This window comes from Rhinoraja longicauda, chromosome 11 (genome assembly GCF_053455715.1).
Source record: "Rhinoraja longicauda isolate Sanriku21f chromosome 11, sRhiLon1.1, whole genome shotgun sequence".
Taxonomy (NCBI): domain Eukaryota; kingdom Metazoa; phylum Chordata; class Chondrichthyes; order Rajiformes; family Arhynchobatidae; genus Rhinoraja; species Rhinoraja longicauda.
In genome coordinates, this window is record NC_135963.1 from 28197546 (window position 1) to 28217528 (window position 19983).

Below are 19983 nucleotides of genomic sequence, written 5' to 3' on the forward strand. Positions count from 1 at the left end.
CTTATCTATTCTCCTTGTGATTTTATATACCTCTATATGGTCATCCCTCAGCCTACAGTCCAGGGAAATAAGACCCAGCCTACCTGTTTATTTTACAGATTAAATCCACCAGACCTTGAAACATCCTTGAAAATCTTCTTTATACACTTTCCAAAGCGTATAGCAGGTTGATCAGAACATTATACAGTACTCCAACTATGACCTTACCATCATTTTGTATAGTTGCATCATGATGTCCCAACTACCATATTCAATATCCTGACCGATTAAAGGCAAGTGGGCCAAATGCTGTCTTTACCACCATGTCCACATTTATCACCATCTTGATGGCTCTGTGTACTTTCATTCCTTGATCTCTCGTTCTACAATATGTTGCAGGACCCAACCAGTTAATGAGCAAGTCCTGCCCTAGTTTGCCCCACCAAAATGCAGTACTTTGCATTTTCTGAATTAAATGCCAACTGCACTTACTTGGTCCATTGGCCTAGTTGATCAAGAAACTGTTGTCATCAGATAATAGATAATCTTCTCCTAATCATAGATAGCCTTCTTCACCTGCCAGGATATTGAATACGGTAGTTGGGACATCACGTTGCAACTATACAAAATACCGCCAATTTTAGTGTCATCGAAACTTACCAACCTTGTCACCTAAATTCACATCCAAATCGTTTATATATATAATGAACAACAATGGAGTTAGCACCAATCCCTGTGGTCCAACACTTGTTACAGGCCTCAAAAACAACCCAATACCACATTTGCTGTTCTCTACCTTCAACCTAATTTTGTATCAAATTGGCTAGTTCATCTTCGATCTCATATGATCTTTCAGATGAGCCTACCATGTCAAAGGCTTTGGTAAAGTCTTTATAAACATTGTCGACAACACTGCCCTCATCAATCTGCTTGCTTACTTTTCAAAACTCTTCAAAATTGGTAACACGATTTCCTACACACAAAGCCATTGTGACTGTCCCTTATCAGTCCTTGTCTTTATAAGTGCAGATAGATCCTGTCTTGCAGAATCTCCTCCAAAAACTTGCTCACCACTGATGTTAGGCTCATCGATCTTTAGTTCCAATCTTTCCCCTGCAGTCTTTCTTAAAGCACAACATTCGCTCGCCTCTAGACGTCTGGGACCTCACACATGGCAATCGATGAAATGAATATCTCTGCCAGTGGTCTTGCAGTTTCTTCAGTTTCCCTAGCTTCCCACAATGTCCCAGGATACATTTGATCTGGTCCCAGGGATTTATTTACCTTAATGTGGTTAATACCTCCAGCATCCCCTCTTCTGAAATATGGACTCATTTCAAGACATCACTAGCCACAGTGTCCTAGCATCCATGTCTATCTCTCTATGGTAAATACCAGCAGGAAATAATCATTTAACATCTCACCCATCTTCAGCGCCCATACACAAAGATGACTGTTGATCTTCACGGGGCAGTGTTCTACCAAGTTACTTTTTTTGCCTGTAACATATTTGTAGATTCTCTTTGGATTCTATACCTTTTCTGCCACTGCACGTCCCCTTTTTCCCTTCTAGATGTCCCTCTTAGTTTTACCAAAGATACCAGAGAAACAAGATGGACAACTCCATTGAACGCAAAGCAGCGTAACGTCCGTCATGTTAGTAGGCAAAACCGTTATGCCTTTTGCAGTGTAATCAGTGTTTTGGGGGAACAGTATGTGTGATGATACCATTAAAATGCAGAATATATCTCATCTATCAATTCACAGATTTTTGTTATTTTTCTTTTAAAATGTTTCTGCAAGTTTCTGCCTACTAAAAATGACGCCATGACATATTACGGTTTTTAGGGTCGAGTGATTTGTCTTGTTCCTCTAGTATCTTTGGTTTTACATCTCTGCTCACTAAACTCCTCATGGGCAAAATCCAGGTGCTGCAGGAACTTTGTGGAGATGATATTAGAATGCTTTTCAGACTGATAGAATGGAAAGAAAGCAATAATTTAAAAAGAGTAAGATGTAATAGGGAGGAATGGATATGGGTGAAAGGGCATAGAACAAAAGGAAAAAGACAGGATAAAAGGAAATATAGGAATCGAGAATGGAAGATGAATATTTGGGGGGGGGGGGGGGTTGGGGGGAAGAAAGGAATGGAGTGACTGGAATGGTCAGAGATGATGGGAGAAATCCACAAGCAAGTCTGCCCTGGCACTATTTAGTGAGCAGAATGGAAACGGGGGTATCCAGCACTCCCTGCTCTCCCTTTCTCCATTTCCTAGCAGTTACACCACTACTTGTCGTATGGACCCGAGATGAAACTGCTATCAATGATGCTGTCAGCATCATGGATTCCCCTATGTCCATCTGCAGCTCCAGCTGATCGATCGATGCAGTCAGCCAGGAGCTGCAGTTAAATGCACTTCTCACAAGTTTTGTTTTGTTGTTCACCTATGGAGCATGCTATATTTGCTATGTACATAATCCCTTTATTAGAATGACCCATCTTATGCTTTTCCAGGGGAGGCAGCTCAAGAAAATGGAAATAGAGAGTCATGGAGTCATACAGTGTGGAAACAGGCCCTTTGCCCCAACTTGCCACACCGACCAACATGTCCCATCTACACTAGTCCTACTTGCCTGCGTTTGGCTCATATCCCACTAAACCTGTACTATTTATGTTCATGTTATTTCTGCAAATTACTATTCTTGTCATTATGCATAGTTTGAGGAGGTCAATTTTGTAATCTTTTGTGTACAGATGTTGAACCTGACAATGCTAAGCCTCAAATTCCAGGCTCGCATTTCTCAATTGCTTGCCTCTTGACTGAAAATAATAACATGTAGAAAATAATTTTTTAATGTAATACAGAAATTTTATGTCTGACAATATTTTCTCAGCCACCATGATTTTTGAAGAATATTTCTAAAATTGTCTGAAAATATTTGTTTTCAATTTGTTTCATATTTCCTTGTTGTCACGTTATCTGTTTTTCTAATGTTGGATTTTCATTTTCTGATCTTGAGCTGTAATTTGTTCATGAATAGGTAATTTAAGCTAATTGCATGAATGTGTGACTCCAACATTTTGCATATGTGAATGCATAATGCTTGAATAGGATTGAAAATAAGTCACATTAGATGCAAAGGTTTCATTTATATACTAACACATTTCCCATGACACCACTAACATTAAGACGGAGAATATGCTGATATAAACATAGCACAAAAAGTAAGGAAATTTGTGTTTGGTAGATTATTTCTTTGTTGTAACAATGCTTCTTGGCAATAAATCTTATACCGTTGGAAAGCCTGTTTATTTCCCTTTTAAATGGTGCCACATTTGTAAGGAACATGCATTTGTGGGATGAGCAGCAGAGCTGAGTATGTGGGTTGCGCCCATGAAAAATCTGCCAAATCTTCTCTGCCAATGCCAAACAGCTTATTCTGCCATTGACTCTTGTTCGGTGTTGTTTGGTGGATTGGATGATTGAAATCTGAAGAAACAAGACATATTGGCAATTTAACAATTTATTCATTTAATAAACAGGAGCCTCAGTAGCATGTGGAAGAACCATACACAGCCACAACAGCCTGGCACCTCCTCCTCATGCTGGTCACCAGCCTGGTCACACACTGTTGTGGGATGGCATCCCATTCTTCAACCAGCATTTGTCGCAAGTCAGCCAACGTGGTTGTGTTGGTCACCCTGGCACAAACAGCACGCCCAAGCTGATCCCACAAGTGTTCAATGGGGTTGAGGTCAGGACTGCTGGCAGGCCATTCCATCCTCTCCACTCCCAAATTCTGGAGGCAGTCTCTGAGAAACCCTGCTCTGTGGGGGCGAGCATTGTCATCTTGGAGGATAGAGTTCGGTCTCAGACTGTGGAGATATGGGATTGCCACTGGTTGCAGAGTCTCATCTCGATATCTCTCTGCATTGAGATTGTCTCCAATGATGACAAGCCTTGTTTTTCCAGTGAGGGAGATGCCGCCCCACACCATCACACTGCCTCCACCAAAAGATGTTACTCTATCGGTGCAGCAATCAGCATAGCGTTCTCCGCGTCTTCTCCACACTTTGACCCTATGATCCAACTGCCGTAGGCAGAATCTGGACTCATCGCTGAACATAACGTTCCTCCACATGTTCAGGTTCCAGTGCACGTGTTGCCGACACCAGCGCAAACGGGCCTGACGGTGAAGGGCAGTCATGGCAGGCCTGGCAGCCCTATGAGACCGGAGATCGGCTGCGTGCAGTCTGTTCCGAATTGTCTGGGCAGAGAGCCGTCGGCCATATCGTCCTGCAAACCTTGACTGCAAATCTGTAGAAGACTGCCTACGGTTCCTAAGTGCTGACAGGGTGAGGAAACGGTCTTCTTCGGGTGGCATCTTCTTGGGACGCCCACTTCGCGGCCTGTCTCTGACATCCCCCGTTATATGGAACTTGGCCTTCACTTTGGAGATGGTACTAGGGCTCACTCCAAATAATGCCGCAACTTGGTTTTGCGGAACACCAGCTTGAAGTTGCCCTATCGCATGGGCCCTATCCAGATCAGTCAAACGTGGCATGCAGATTCTTGGAGCAGACACCTACTGACCACTGTAGCAGGGCCCATGCTCACAGATGCTGCCAATCAGGTGCCAATCAGGCACCTGATTGTCAGCACCTGGGAGTACCAGAAGCTCAAAACAAGAGTCAATAGCAACAGCAGAATAAGTTGTTTGGCATTGGCAGAGAAGATTTGGCAAATTTTTCATGGGCGCAACCCATATACTCAGCTCTGCTGCTCATCCCACAAATGCATGTTCCTTACAAATGTAGCACAATTTAAAAGGGAAATAAACAGGCTTTCCAACAGTATAAGATTTATTGCCAAGAAGCATTGTTTCAACAAAGAAATAATCTACCAAACACAAATTTCCTTACTTTTTGTGCTATGTTTATTTCAAGAGCTTTGTATGGTATAATCAGCAACGGCTAAACTGAACTTTGTCTACTACTGTTTGGGTACCATCAATCACTAAAATGGATTCAAAATTTGAAAACTAAAATTCGGATAATATTAATCAGAAAATTGGTAATTAGTTAGTAAAATAGGACTGCTGTTTTACAGTAATTTTGCTATTCAGAAAAGCATGGTGCTTAATTTGAAGCTTTTGTTAAATTGAGATACAATGGCATTTGTATAGACATAATTTGCCAAGGTCAAAGATTCCTTTGTGTATTTTGAGTGATAATAATCACAGCCTTTTTATTATTTTCCAGGCCATCAAAAAGCCTCGTGAGAAAGATCAAGATGATTTTTCTGGAGATACTGATGCGCATATTATGTCAGGACCAGCTGGCAGACAACCCTCTCCTGCCACAGTAATGAACTGTTCAACATCATCCTATTTCCAGAAACAAAGTCCTGTTTTAAAACGATTATCTCTTCGAGAGAGGTATTTGTTCATCCGATCTTTTTCTAATTTTTACATATTTTCTATTTGTTTGGTTAGTATTTGAATGTAATTTCACTCTTTACAAAGTATTGAGTGCAATCTCCATACTGCATTCAGTTGGAGAATACACTGGCCTAAGCATTGGTTGCGGCTGGGAATATTACTGAGAAAATGTATGTGATTTTATAATAGGTGAAGGTCATCCATCCAAAGGAGAAAATAAGAGAGGAAACACAAGGAACGGCAGATGCTGGACTTCTGCATAGAACACAGTTCTAGAGTAACTCAGTGGGTCAGGCAGAATCACTCAAAGACATGGATAGGTGACTATTCTGATTTAGGCAATTGTCTGAAGAAGTATCCTGACCTGAAACATCGCCTGTCCATGTTCTCCAGAGATGCTGCCTGACTAAATGAGGATAGGAGTGTGGGTTCCTGGTGGTCATTGGGATATTGTCTGCAAGTGCTGGCACTTTCTGCATCCTCCCTTTATTCACCGACTATACTTGCGCCAGCTGCCCTGAAGCAGAACCAAAGGAATTATAATACAAAACACCTATTGAAAGGAGTTTTCAAATATCCAGATAATGGTAGAATTCAGTGGATGTTCTTGTGGTGAATAGGAGTGGGTTTCTAAGTAAGTAATCAGCATCCAGCAGAAGTGAGATGGCACTTTAAATTGTACAGCTACAATGTGCTGAAAATATGGTATGTTGGGAGTAGCCAATGGCTGACATGATTCTCAACGACGTGAGCAGTGACATCAATGGTCAGTTTCCAATGTTAAAAACATAATTGGTGCAAATGCATTTCCTGAAGGGAGCTACCAGGTCATATTTTCAAAGTGGTCTTGAGATAATTTAAGAATTGGATTTTTACTCCAAAATAATGTTTTTCCCATGCAAATACTATTGAGAAGAGCAAATCTGCAATCACATTTTTGGGTCAGACTTAACTTCCATCTCCAATTGTACAGATCACGCTGGGAAATTTAACAAATTGCGCACAATGAGGATTCACTAGCATAATGCACATTATCCAGAATTAAAAGATTTCAGATTAAGCTTTTGAACAGTTTCAGATTAAGCTTTTGATATAGGCCAGAGTCATAACCTAGTTTTCAAGATGTTCTAAACATCTTGAAAGACATAATTGTGGGTATTGACCCATTTTATTTCATACTCAGGGTACGAGTGTTAATGACAAGGCCAAATATGATTGCCTTTTCCTAGTTTGATGCAATTAAATACTTGCTGGAAGACTTCAGTGATAGCATCTTGATTTCTGTTTTTTTTAACTATGCAGTAAAAATTCTTCAAACGCCAAAACATAAATTGAGTAAAAAGAGAATATAGTGGGTTCTGCGATTATGTTTCTTTGTGATATTTGCCAGTTTATAATTTATTTTGATAAATTTGAATGTGCAACTGAATGGGATGGGTGGAAACTGAAGTTGTTATAGCATTTAGAAGCTATTTGGATTAAGGAGAAAAGTACTGTGCCATGACAGAAATAGGTATGTGTCTTGATACCTTCCCAAGGGAGTGGCATGTCCATAATTTCTTTGTTAAATCTCCCTATTTCTGTCTTCAGGTTCTGTATCGTACAATAGACAACTGTTATGCTTAGCAGTACATCGGTTGAAATGCCCTTCATGGCCCTTGGACAATTCTGGCAATCACTTATTGATCTTGTTATTTTTGGACCGCTAAATATGTTGCTATGAAAGCATTGATTTTTTCCACAATATTCCAAACACATTAATATTACAGCTTTACTAACAATGCCGATTATATGTGAATTGATACCTGTTTGATGCATTGTCTTTGCATTGAGTGTTGCTAAATCATTTGAATATCTTCCTGGCAATAAGAAACTTGCACTGAAAATGTACATCTGGAGCTCTGCAAAGCTCAAAACCTGACCGACTATATTGGACTATCTAAAATGAGCAATCCATGTGCAGTGGATCTTGGTCCAGTGACAAAGCAATCCCAGGCAATTGGAATCCAGGCTCTGCTTTGTGTACATTATTGCACTCATTTAAATGTGTATTGGCGTGCACCTGCACACAGTTATGTGTGGGTTCAATGCCCACATCCTTGCCTCAATCTCATCTACTCAACCCTCACCTATCCTCTGCTTAAATCCTTTCTCTGTCCTTTCACCTCTGGTCTTTGTTCAATCTTCTGCCTATCAAAACCGTCCGTTGCCTGTGTCCGCATATTACCTGCCACATTTTGTCCTGCCCTTCCTCTCTTCTCACTTTCTTTACCCTGTCATCTATAATCAGTATGAAGAAGGGTCCCAACCTCAAACATCACCCATCCATGTTCTTCAGGGATGCTGCCCGACCCACTGAGTTACTCCAGCACTTAAAAAAAAATAAAGCAGTATTTGCAGTTCCTTGTTAATACGTGAAACTATTTTATTTCACTTGAAAATAAACAAGGCGTCAGGAAGTGTTGGTATCCCTGCTGAATTTCTAAAAATTGGTAGAGAGAAATTTCAGCCACAAATTCAGTCCCATCTCCCACACTGGGGAAGAGGATGATAGGCCAGGTGACCTCAGAAGTTCTGTAATCGTGACTATCTGCATGAAATGAGACAAATCTAATTGTTTCAACTACAAAAGTGTCTTCCTTGGCAGAAGGAAAATCATTGCAAGGATCCTCCTCAAGCATTATCTCAGAGTGGCTGAAAAATTGTACCTGTTGAAGTGTGGATCTATCCAACTTAAAGCATAATAAAATGCGGGGAGCAGCCTCAAGCACAAAATGTGTTTTGTTGGGCAGTGCAAAAACTTTTAACCCTGCCAATCGAGAAGTACCCTGGAATATCCTTTTTCAAATTTGTTTGCCCTTCAAGATTTTTCTTCATCCTGGGATGCAAGTCATGACCTTAACCTACAGATCCACTTGCTGTAAAAAAAGACTATGTCATCACCACAATACTTCTCCAATCTTTCTCACCGCAATGTACCCTCAGAAAGGCAGAGGAAAATCGGGAAACTTTTTAACCTATGTCACCTCCAGGCAAAATCAAGGTCACTGCATTGATCATGGTCATCAAGATGAACATGCAGATGATGCTTACGCGTGGCCATATTTGGAGACCAAACTCCAGGTCATCTTTAACTAATTCACTCGCTAAACATTTGCGAAATAAATGTCCTCTGCAACTTTGACTCAGCGCACAACAGCAAACCTCATCAATAAAGGTCCACAATGAAACCTTGAAAAGCGTAAACCATTTCCCATATTTTGGGAGCCAATTCTCAATTTAGGCAGGTACCGTTCGCCTCCCAATGTCTTTAGCTATATGAAGATCAAGATGCACTACAAAATACTCAAGTCTGAAGAAGGCTCTCGACCCGAAACGTCGCCCATTCCTTCTCTCCCGAGATGCTGCCTGACCTGCTGAGTTACTCCAGCATTTTGTGAATAAATACCTTCGATTTGTACCAGCATCTGCAGTTATTTTCTTATACAAAATACTCCAAATCTGCTGACCAATCTCAGTGAATTCTTTCAGGCAACATCCCTGGAGTTGAGGTCTTGATTACAGTCAGCTGACTCTGACGGGCTGACCACTTCGATTGCATGCCTGATATCTGACTTCTGAAACAGTCATTCGGCTCTAAACTTTGCCCTGGCAAGAGATAATTATGTGGGCAAGAGGCATGGTACAAAGGTGTTCCCAAAGTCTCCATTAAAAAAAGTACAGTATTCCTACTGACTGCTGGGAATCCTTCATCAACGACAATTCAAAATGGAGAATGGGTATTCAGAAGTTTAAATTTAGTTTAGATTAGCAAATTTGTCAGCATGGACATTGTGGTCCAAGGACCTTTTCGTGAGTTACACTCTTCTATGTTTTAATAGTACTGAGAATCCCAAATCCCTTCCTCTAGAACATGCAGAAGCTCAGCGTAAAAGGTGGAAGGGGCACTGATTCCAAAATTACCCATTTTCCCACTCTGTCGAACATCACCTGCTCCACCTGGGCATAAACCACAGCTCCAACACAGGCCGTCTAAAGCATTTAAAAATACTCCAAGCTAGAGAGGAAGAAAATCCTCCTTGACCCTTTCAGGATTGCTTAGGGATGTGGGGGTGGGGAGAGAGGAAATACGAGTAAATCTCAGCATGTGTTTTTCTAATAGGACTCCATTATCAATGGCAGCAATTTCAGGGATTATGAAAAAAAAAGAATTTAAGGTGCATGCTGTATTAATCATAATGTCTGACCTAAAAAAGTGAGATGTTTATGTGATATATCTTCATTTAAAAAAAAACATTGTAACGTTCTGAATTTATGGGCCACAAATGCGTTTTAAAAAAAAAGAATTGATCGGTGAACTGTTTCACAGCTCCTATATTGATTACTTGATCTTACCTTTTGAAATTACATTTCTTTTGCGAGAAATCGTTATTGATTCAAACTTGTGTGGGTCAGTATGTTCAAGCTTTTGGGCAGAGGTTGCTCAGGTGAATCCATGGAATCATTTGATTGACCTATATTAGCAGTTTATTGCAGTAGCTTCACAGTGCGAAGGCTGATACTTATCAATAAACAATTTCAAATGCCAGTATTTGTCACTAAAGATAAATGAAATTATTGTCAAGACAACAAAGCTTAACTGTCTGTGTTGTTTTAAATTTCTAAATCCTTTGCCTCCTTTATGATCTGATCAACATTGCAACAATGGCAAACCATAATTTAGAGACAATAATTTATTTCCATGGACATTTGGCAAATTACAATGAAGCTCTTTGGTTTCCATGGGTTTCATTAAATCCACCTTTCTGGACTAATTCATAAATATGTTCTTCGAAAGTGTTGATACCAGGGTGCATATTTACAGCTTCAGATGTATTTGTGCCAGATTTTTGTGATTGATGAGGGGCTCATCAGATGGATGTTAGTTTTTTAGAAAAAAAAGCAATGTTGTAGTTAACTTTTTATGATTAGTAAATTATAGTCAAAATAAGTATATAATATGTCTTTGATGTGTTTTTTATGTATCATTTTTGCTTGGTAATGACAAAATAAGTAGAGTTACTCAATATCATTGAAATGTAATTACTGGCAGCTTCTGAAAGTGTTTTGTTCTTTTCTGTATTCTTTTCTTCATGCTTCAAGTCTCCAGTGTGTGCATGTTGCCACGATAGCTCCAATAACCCCTGTAGGAACGTTAGATATTGAATCTTCTAGAATTTCATTTTTAATTGAGCTTTTGGTATTAGATGGATTAAATTGACTCCAATGTAGAAATAGTTAAAGCATTACAGATATTGGTTTTGGATAGCATTGCAGCAACTCGCTGGGGTTATAAAAGAAAAGTTATGGTTAGCTGTAAATCGTCTACATTGAAGTTATATAACACTACATATACAATGTCTGCTCTATCGTAACTGTGGAATTGAGTTAAAAACGTAAGTTGTGATTCATGACATTGTTTTGTTTCAAGCCCTGAGATTTATTTTACATAACTCTCTATTATGTAGGTCTTTTATAGAAAAGTGTGTTCTTATGCTGAAATCTAGGAACGAGACATTGGAGGTTCCATCTACTGCCTGATATCAATACATTTGGTGAAAGGAGCAAAGGAAATTTCCATTTATATTACAGTGGCTGTTGGTTTTCAAAGAGGCTACTGTAGAGCTCATTTTTTTTCTCATTCCATTTAATGATCTCAATGGACAAATAATTTGATTGCCGGATTGCCATCTGTGCATTGAAAAAAATGTTTAAGAGGTTTACTCTCGTGTTGTTTGCTTAGTCCTGGGTTTGAGACTTTATTTTGTATTTGTGACATAGTTAAATAGAACTGCACAGTGGTGCAGCTGGTAGAGCTGCTGCCTCACAGTGCCAGAGACCCAGGTTCGATCATGACCTCAGTTGCTGTCTGTGTGGAGTTTCTACACTGTGTGGGTGCTCCAGTTTCCTCCCACATCCCAAAGTCCTGGGTTTGTAGATTAATTGGCCACTGTAAATTGCCCCTAGTGTGTAAGGAATTGATTAAAAAAGTGAGATAACATAGAACTAGTGTGAACGGATGATCAATGGTTGGCATGAACTCAATGGGCCGAAGGGCTTGTTTCCATGCTGTATCTATATATTTCTAGCTTGTGTATTTTGTGGATTTACTTCATCTGCCATCTCATAATCTACACTGAGAGTCTGCTACAATGCTGAACTGTCTCTTCCTGCAAATGTTATGACCTCCATGAGTAAAATAACTATTAAATGTAAAACTCTGAGTAGTTTCTGAAATGAATTGATCTATTAATATACTAACCTTTGAAATTAGTCCGCTAAACTTTTATTAGAGTCATAAAGCTACACAATGTGGGAACAGGACCTTCAGCCCAACTCATCCATGCCACCCTTTGGCCCAACTCATCCATGCCGATAATCTTTGCTGTGCCTGGCCCATATTCCTCCAAACCTTTCCTATCTGTGTATCTCAATATCTCGTCATCAACGGTCCCCTATTCCTGCCAACCTTGCTGTTTACTAATAGAAAAATGCTGTCCCTGATCTCTTGCTCTCTCATGTTTAAACGCCTTCCATTTATCAGATGTCCCCTTACCTGCAAACAGAGTCCCCCAATCAAATTCTGAAAGTGTCTGCCCAACACCATCGAAATTGGTCTTGCAGCAAAATAGGACTTCAACTTTTGGACCAGTCCCATTCTTTTCCATAACTATTTATAAACTAATAGAATTATGATCACTTTATATCCATGTGCTTATCTAAAAGCCTCTGAAATGCCACTATTGCATCTATCTTCACACCATATTGACAGCATCTCTTAAATTGTGCACATCTCCTGTAAATTTTGTTCCTCTCACCTTAAAGCTATGTCCTCTAATGTTTGACATTTTCAGACAGTCTATTTTATCTGTACCTCTCAAAATCTTACACGGCTCCATAAGGTCTCTCAGCCTCGATGCTCCAGAGAAAACAATCAATGTTTGTCCAACCTCTTCTTATTGCTAATACTCTGTATTCTCACCACACCATCTACTTGTGTCGCTACCTTCAAGGAGCTGTGGACTTGGATGCCAAGATCCTTTGCACATCAGTGCTGTTTAGGGTCTGGCCATTAACTGTATACTTTCCACTAATACTTGGGCTCTCAATGTGTACCACCAAACACTTGCTCAGATTAAACTCCATCAGCCATTTCTGTAGCTAATTTATGAAGCACTGTATACTTTGACAGCCTTCCTCCTTATCTGTGACACTGCCAATTTTGCTGTCATCTGCAAACTTATATCAGGAAAGGCTTTGAAGTTATTTTTGTTTTTAAAATACATTTAAACTAATCCTTTATGATTACCTTTATGCATTTTAAAAAAATCATCAGGTTCACCTATTCTTTAATTTTGGACTTGCCCTAAACTTGTCAATAAAATCATGCTTTCATTAATATGTTCCCAATCTTAAAACCTCCAAATAGCTGACAGCAAATTTTCATGAGTTAACGTAGAAAAGTATAGCATAGGAATAGCCCCTTTGGCTCACAATGTCTATGCTGAACACGATGCCAAGACAAACTCTTATCTGCGTGCCCATGATCCAGATCTCTCCCTGCAAATCAATACGTCGATACAGGTATATGTGGACAGGTACATGGATAAGAAAGGTTTGAAGGAATATGGGCCAATCATAGGCGGTGGGACTAGTGTAGATGGGTAACCTTGATCGGCATGGGAAAGCTGGGCCGAAGGACCTGTTTCCGTGCTATGTGACTCCATGACTATCCAAAAGCCTCTTAAATGCCACTATTGTATTTGCCCCTGGCAGTGTGTTCCAGGCACCCACCACCCTCCGAGTAAAAAAATGTGTCACACGCATCTCCTTTAAACTTTGCGCCTCTTTCACGACAGGAAGGGTTGGTGCCAAAACTTGATACCATTGCACAAGAAGTCCCTTACACCTAACATTTAACCCTTCTTCCTCCATTTTCTCCCATGTACTCAACAACAATGCCCTGAATACTCCTCGGCAGGTCAGGAGTTCAGAAAATCTGAACTGAAACTAAATTTTAACTTGCAAGAGTTGCATTCAACATAAGTTCATTATATTTGCTCTATACAATAGCACAGACTAGTGGATAAAAATGGCAAATAGCTGAAACTCTGTTCTCTATGTTGAATAAAATAAAGTATCAATGGAGATAGGTTCCTGGTAAGACCAAAAGGTGATCTTTAGGCTTATGATATTTCTCATTGGACAATAAGCTAAGCACTCTAAATAATTAGGATTTCTGCCTCTAGTCTATGTAGGAAGGAACTGCAGATGCTGGTTTAAACCAAAGAAAGACACAAAGTGCTGGAGTAACTCAGCAGGACAGGCCGCATCTCTGGGGAGAAGGAATGGGTGACGTTTCAGAAGTAGGGTCTCGACCCGAAACGTCACCCATTCCTTCTCTCCAGAAAAATCTCCAGCACTTTGTCTATCTTTTGCCTCGCCTCTTTCAGGGTATGTCCAAGACCTAACCATCTCTCCAGTTGGGAAAAAAAATCAGTGTGTCAACTTTTTCTTTAATAATTACCTTAAATCTATAACTCCCTTCACATTTCCCCTGCTTAGTAATTTTCTACACTTTATAAATATCACTTTGGCCTCAGGTCTATTTTTTCAGGCCTATCCAATCTCTTTTCTTCACTAGTACTTTCCAGCTGGGGCATTATTCTCATCATCTGTTTCTGCATTCCTCATATTCCCAATTTTGGTTGTACCCTAATGGTTAATTTTTATATATTCTTGAACAACCAGTGCCTCTACCAATAAAAACAACTCTTGCATGTGTCTTAAATTAAACAAAAAGTGCTGGTAATGCTATGCAGGCGATGAGAGAAACAAAGGTAATGTTTAAAGGAATAACAAATGTTGGAGAACAAATATGTTTAGAGTTGCAGAGAAGGGGGAGAGGTGGAGAACACAGGAAATACATGTGATCAGCCAAGTGATGCAAATCGTGATGTAGCCCGATGAAGTGTATGGTAAAAGCGTTGTTAATGGCAAAAGATTTGTTTGGAGGAGATGTAACTAGAGGAGATGAATGATACAGAGGAGAGAGGTAAAAACACTGTCAAACACTGAGGTACGGTGTATTTGCAAGAAATCTGAAATAAAAGTGAACGTTGAAAATGCTCAGGATATCAGGCCATGATTATGGAGAGAGAAAAGCTGAGTTAGAATTACAAATTGATTTGGAGAAACTGACTATCTATTTGATTATTCGGTTTTGTATCCTGGCAATTGTAACATTCCAGGCAGTGTAAGTGGCAGGAACAGGATGGAGAATTAAAGTGACAGGCAACTAGAAGCCAAGGGCCACCCTTGAGGGCTAAACGGAGCTGTCTCAACAAAGCTGTCATGCAATCTGTCAAGCATTTGCAGCCTATTGTGTCTCCAGTCACTCAATATGTGTTTAGTTTCTCCAGAAATCACATTGTTATTGAATGCGCACTGCATTGGAAGAAATATTTGCATCAGTGCATCGTGAAGACAGAAGATTTAAAATGCAGGGCTTGAATCTCCTGTGGTTGCATGAAATGATGCCTTGAGTAATAAAATGAAAGCTGATAGAAGTAGTTGACTGAGTTGGAGTTAAAGGGGAACTGTCTCTTCAAATGTTGAAAGGGAAGAAAGGAAAAGATGTGCACAATGACTCGGCCAAACATGATGCCAAGTCCACTCTGAGGCATATGCGATAGTGGTATTTATGAAACTTTTGGATAGGCACATGGATGTGCAGGGAATATGGATTAAGCACAGGCAGATAAGAGGACATAACACCACTCCCAGCAGCTCGTTATAGACACTCTACCCGCATATAAAACTATTGGCGGCACATCTCCTTTAAACTTTGCTCCTCTCACCTTAAAGCTATGTCTTCTAGTATTTGATTTTTCTATTCTGAGAAAAAGGTTCTGACTATCTACCCTATTTATGGCCCAAATAATTGTGTATACTTCTATCAGGTCTCCCCACAAATGTCAGTATTTCAGACAAAACAATCCAAGTCTGTCCAACCTCTCCCTAAAGCTAATACCCCCTATACTTGAATGTGGGGGCTAGTAGTGTGGAAGTTCTTGCTCTGAATGGGCAAAGAGGGGTTGAGAGCAGAAATATGGGAAATAGCATAGACTTGGTGGAGACTCCTCTGGTCCAGTGGTGGAGAAAAAGCCATGATCAAGTAAAATTGAAGACATTTTGACTTGAAAAAAACCCCAGGAAGAATGCAATGTGTGCTTGTAGAAAGCAAGGTCGAAGAGATGCAGTTAGAGTCTGGGCTTCTAATAGATTTTCATTCTTAAGAAAGAAAGATCCCAATGAGTGTAAGAATTCCACGTTTCTCTTTAGCCACTGCTTACCTGCTGGCTTCCAGGAATTTTTGGAGATGTTTTTTATGAAACCACTGTTCCTCTATAATTTCCAGTATCTTACAATTTATTGTGTATTTATTTAGCTTGTTTAAATTACTTTATCTCGCACTTCTCTGGATGAATTTCCATTTGCCATATTTCTGCTAAACTAAACTGAAAACAGGAAAAGTCCTGCAGGAGTCTTGAATATGTTGGAAAATGATGATCAGAGCATCTGCTATTTCACTTCTTGTTTGTAGAAGGTTGGCTATACGTATTGGAGAGAAAATAGGACGTGGGTGTCCTTGATACAAGCATTTGCACGATTCAGATTCAGACAAAGGATTTGACTGAGTTTACAGATGCTTTTACTTTCAATAGGAATGATTAACATTTACCTTCAGTAAAATATTGGTTCTGTGCTTCTTAGTCTAATTAACTCTTGGATACGGGAAGTGTTTCCGACATTTAATCATTAATGCCTAATTTCCAGCTGGGGTTTTTTTTTAGTAATAGTTCAGATTCCATTACATTACCTTGACAATGCATCCTTTGGGACATTAAATGTGAGATGTTTACAACCAACCGAGTGCATTCAAGTAAGTGTGGGGAAAAAGAATCACTTCATTAGTATCAAAGTAAATAGCCCTTAAACAAAACTGAGGACAGGGAAGGTAAAATATTTAATATCATGCCTGGCTAAAGAACAACATAAATCTGAATTTGATTATGCAAACCATTACATTATCATAGATATTATGTGAACTGTTAAAATGTTTTGGGATAATTTTTACTTTGTATACAGTTAGTATACTGTATGCCTGTTTCTTTCCTGAAATTTAATGGGGGATTTACTGCAATGCACAATTAACTAGAAATGTCATGGAGAATATTCTTTAACATATCTCATTTGTATATCTACAGAAACTTGGTGTATAACAAAATCTATAACATAATCTATGCAACAGTTGATAGTTTCACTGGCTATGCCTCTTTTAAACATTAATTTATGTGTCAGAGTCCTTGGCAAGCTTCATTCTTGAACCTTTGGAATCCATGCAGTTCATAAAGTGTTGCCAGTTAGGGAATACTGATTATATAGGTTCATCACCTAAAGTATGGTGACATTTTTCCAAGTCAAGATGGCGTCTGACTTGGAGGATACCCGCAAGTGATGAAGTACTTGAGAAATTATGCCCTTATCCATTTTGGTGGGATGTCATGGGCCTGGGAAGTGCCGTGAAAAAGCCTTAAGATTTTCTAGATAATAGCCAGTCTAGTTATAGAGCATAAAACATAGAAAAATACAGCACAGGAACAGCCCCTTCGGCCCACAATGTCTGTGTCAAACATGTTGCCAAGATAAACTGATCTCATCTGGCTGCGCATTTTGCATATGCCTCTATTCCATGCATCGGTGCACTGGTTTGGAAGTTGAAAGATTGAATTGCAGTCAAGAGGTGTGTATTTTCCTGGATGTTATCAGATTTCCTGAATGTTGTTGGAGCTGCACACGTCCAAGCAATGTTGCAATCCTGAAATACTTTGTCGATATGGATTTCAAGAGCTGCATCACTTGCACAGAAAACACCCATTAGAGCCAAGGAGTTATGGAGTCAAACAGCACTGAAACAGGCCCTCAGCCCAACTTGCCAATGCTGACCAAGGTGCCCCATCGACATCAGTCCCACCTGCCCAAGTTTGGCCCATATCCCTCTAAACCACTCCTATCTATGCGCCTGTCCAGGTTGTCAAAGGATACAACAGAATAAAGATCCGTTGTAGATGTGGGCAGAAAAATGGCAGACTGTGACGGGCCGAGCCACTTTGGTCTTGAACCGTCGTTTGTTGAGCTGGAACACTCGCTTGGACCGGACGTGATCTGCGCCGAACAATCAATGCCGACCTGGGCGGTCCGTTGGGTGTGCGCGTGCGATCGACGGAGCTGAGCGGTTAAATATTAACTTGGGTGCACGTATGAACGACGGAGCTGTATCAGTTAAATATTAAGGAGTGGCAGTGACGTCGCCATGAACGGCGCCAGCAAGAACACAAGTGGTGCTTCTACCAACGAAGGTGGGGCTCCGAGGCCCACCGGTGCCAACCATCTGGGAAACGCCTTGGCTGGCCGTCAGTAGTGGCCGGCCAAAAACATCACCTCCTCGACATCTGGGATCGTCATTCGGGGTGGCGTTTTTAACTCCTGTTGCTTCAAGTAGACCTTTACCGTTGCCAACGTCTCACAACCGCTGCTGGGCGCCGAGTTCCTCCTGGTCGACATGAAAGGGCAACGTCTCGTTAATTTTGAGACGTTCGAGTCGATCGCCTTGCGCCACGCCGAATTGACCGCACCTCACCTCGGCTCGGTGACCTTCTCTGACAATGAGTACGCCAGGATCTTGGCCGATTTCCCTGACATCATAACTCCCCAATTCACAACAGCCAGCCCCAAGCATGGGATGAAGCACCATATCACCACCATCTGACCGCCACTCCATGCACGCGCACACAGGCTGCCCCCCGACAAGCTCCAACTGGCCAAAAACAAGTTCCGCAAGATGGAGGAAATGAGCATAGTGCGCCGCTCAGACAGCCGGTGGGCATTCCCGCATCACATGGTTTCCAGAGCGCCTCGAGGCCTGAGACCCTGTGGGACAATCGGCGTCTCAATGTCACAACAAGACCGATACCCTGTCCCTCACATCCAGGTCTTCACAGCAAACCTGGATGGTGCCAAGATTTTTTCCAAGATCGACCTTGGCTACCATCAGATTCCAGTCCACCCTGACAACATCCCCAAGATAGCCCTCATCATCCTGTTTGGGCTCTGAGTTCCCGTGCATGCCTTTCGGCCTCAAGAACGCCACCCAAGCTTTCCAACAGACTTCGTTTTCATCTACCTCGACGACATCCTCGTCGCCAGCCGCTCTCGCCAGGAACACCACACACAGCACCAGCAAGAGCTGCCAGAGGCTCAACAAGCATGGCCTGGCCATCAACCTTTCCAAGTGTCAGTTTGGCCTCACCTCCATCAGCGTCCTCGGCCACCACATCAACCAGCATGGAGCGGTCCCGCTCCCTACCAAGGTCAAGGCCATTCGCAAGTTTGCCAAACCCTCTATTGTGAAAGGATTCCAAGAGTTTGTCGGCATGGTCAACTTCTACCACCGCTTCGTGCCAGCAGCCGCCAGGATCATGCAACCGCTGTTCAAGGCCCTGGCCAACAAGTCGAAAGAGCTTCTTTGAGACGACGCAACCACGACCGCATTCAACAACGCCTGGAGCTGGTGGCCTCCCCCTGGGACCACCTAGGGCTCTGGTTCGCAGAGCCCGCGGACCGGACTCGCCATCTGCGGAGCTGGCTGCCTTCGGAGGTTGTGGTGGGGCTGCGGGAGCGGCTGCGACTCGTCTCCGGAGACTACTTCGGCCGCGGGGCGTGGGCCGCGTGGACGTCGGAAACTCGCAGGCCCCTGTGTGGGGTCCGACATCGGGAGCTCCGGCAGCGGCAGCGTCTTCGCCCGCCCCGAATCACGGGGCTTGGGTCGGCCAGCCGCGGAACTTTCACCATCCGGCACAGCCTGGAATAGGCCGCGGGATTTTCTCAGCCCGGCAGGGGCTTCAATATCGGGAGCCACGACCGTCCCGACGTGGCAAGTTCAACAGCCTGACCGCGGGAGAAGACGGCAGGGGAAGAGAAAAGGCCATCTGGTCTTCCATCACAGTGAGGAGGTGACTGGAGGAAACTCGCTATGATGGATGTTTCTTTTTGTTTGGTGTTGGTTTATGATTGTGTGTGTTATTGCTTATTTTTATTGCTTATTTTTATTGGTCTTATTGTTGGACTGTGGGTAATCTTTCATTTCACTGCACATTTATGTGAATGTGACAAATAAATTGACTATTGACTGTTGATCTTTGGTGAGTTCGACAGCAGCGCCACCTGACCTACATCTCCGAATACACGACTTGCGTCCAGCACATCGCAGGCAAGAGCAACCAGGTCGCAGATACGTTGTCCCGCACCATCATCAATGCCATCCACGCTTGCCATCCACGCTCTAGCCCCAGGTGTTGACTACACAGCCGTGGCAGCCGCCCAGCGAGGATAAAGAGATGCTCACCTACCGCACCGCTATCTCAGGCCTGCTGTTGGAGGATGTGCGATTCGGGCCCGCTG

The 19983-nt window shown here is 41.8% G+C and overlaps 1 protein-coding gene across 4 annotated transcripts in view; it reads left to right on the forward strand.

Annotated features, from left to right (window-relative positions):
• The window catches only part of spata6 (spermatogenesis associated 6), a 58467-nt gene that overhangs the window by 31123 nt on the left and 7361 nt on the right, over positions 1-19983 (forward strand). For all 4 annotated transcript variants that reach the window (XM_078408570.1, XM_078408571.1, XM_078408572.1 and 1 more), the window contains one exon: positions 5243-5418. In XM_078408570.1, coding sequence (XP_078264696.1) covers positions 5243-5418 — 176 coding nt within the window. The remainder of the gene's footprint in view (positions 1-5242; positions 5419-19983) is intronic.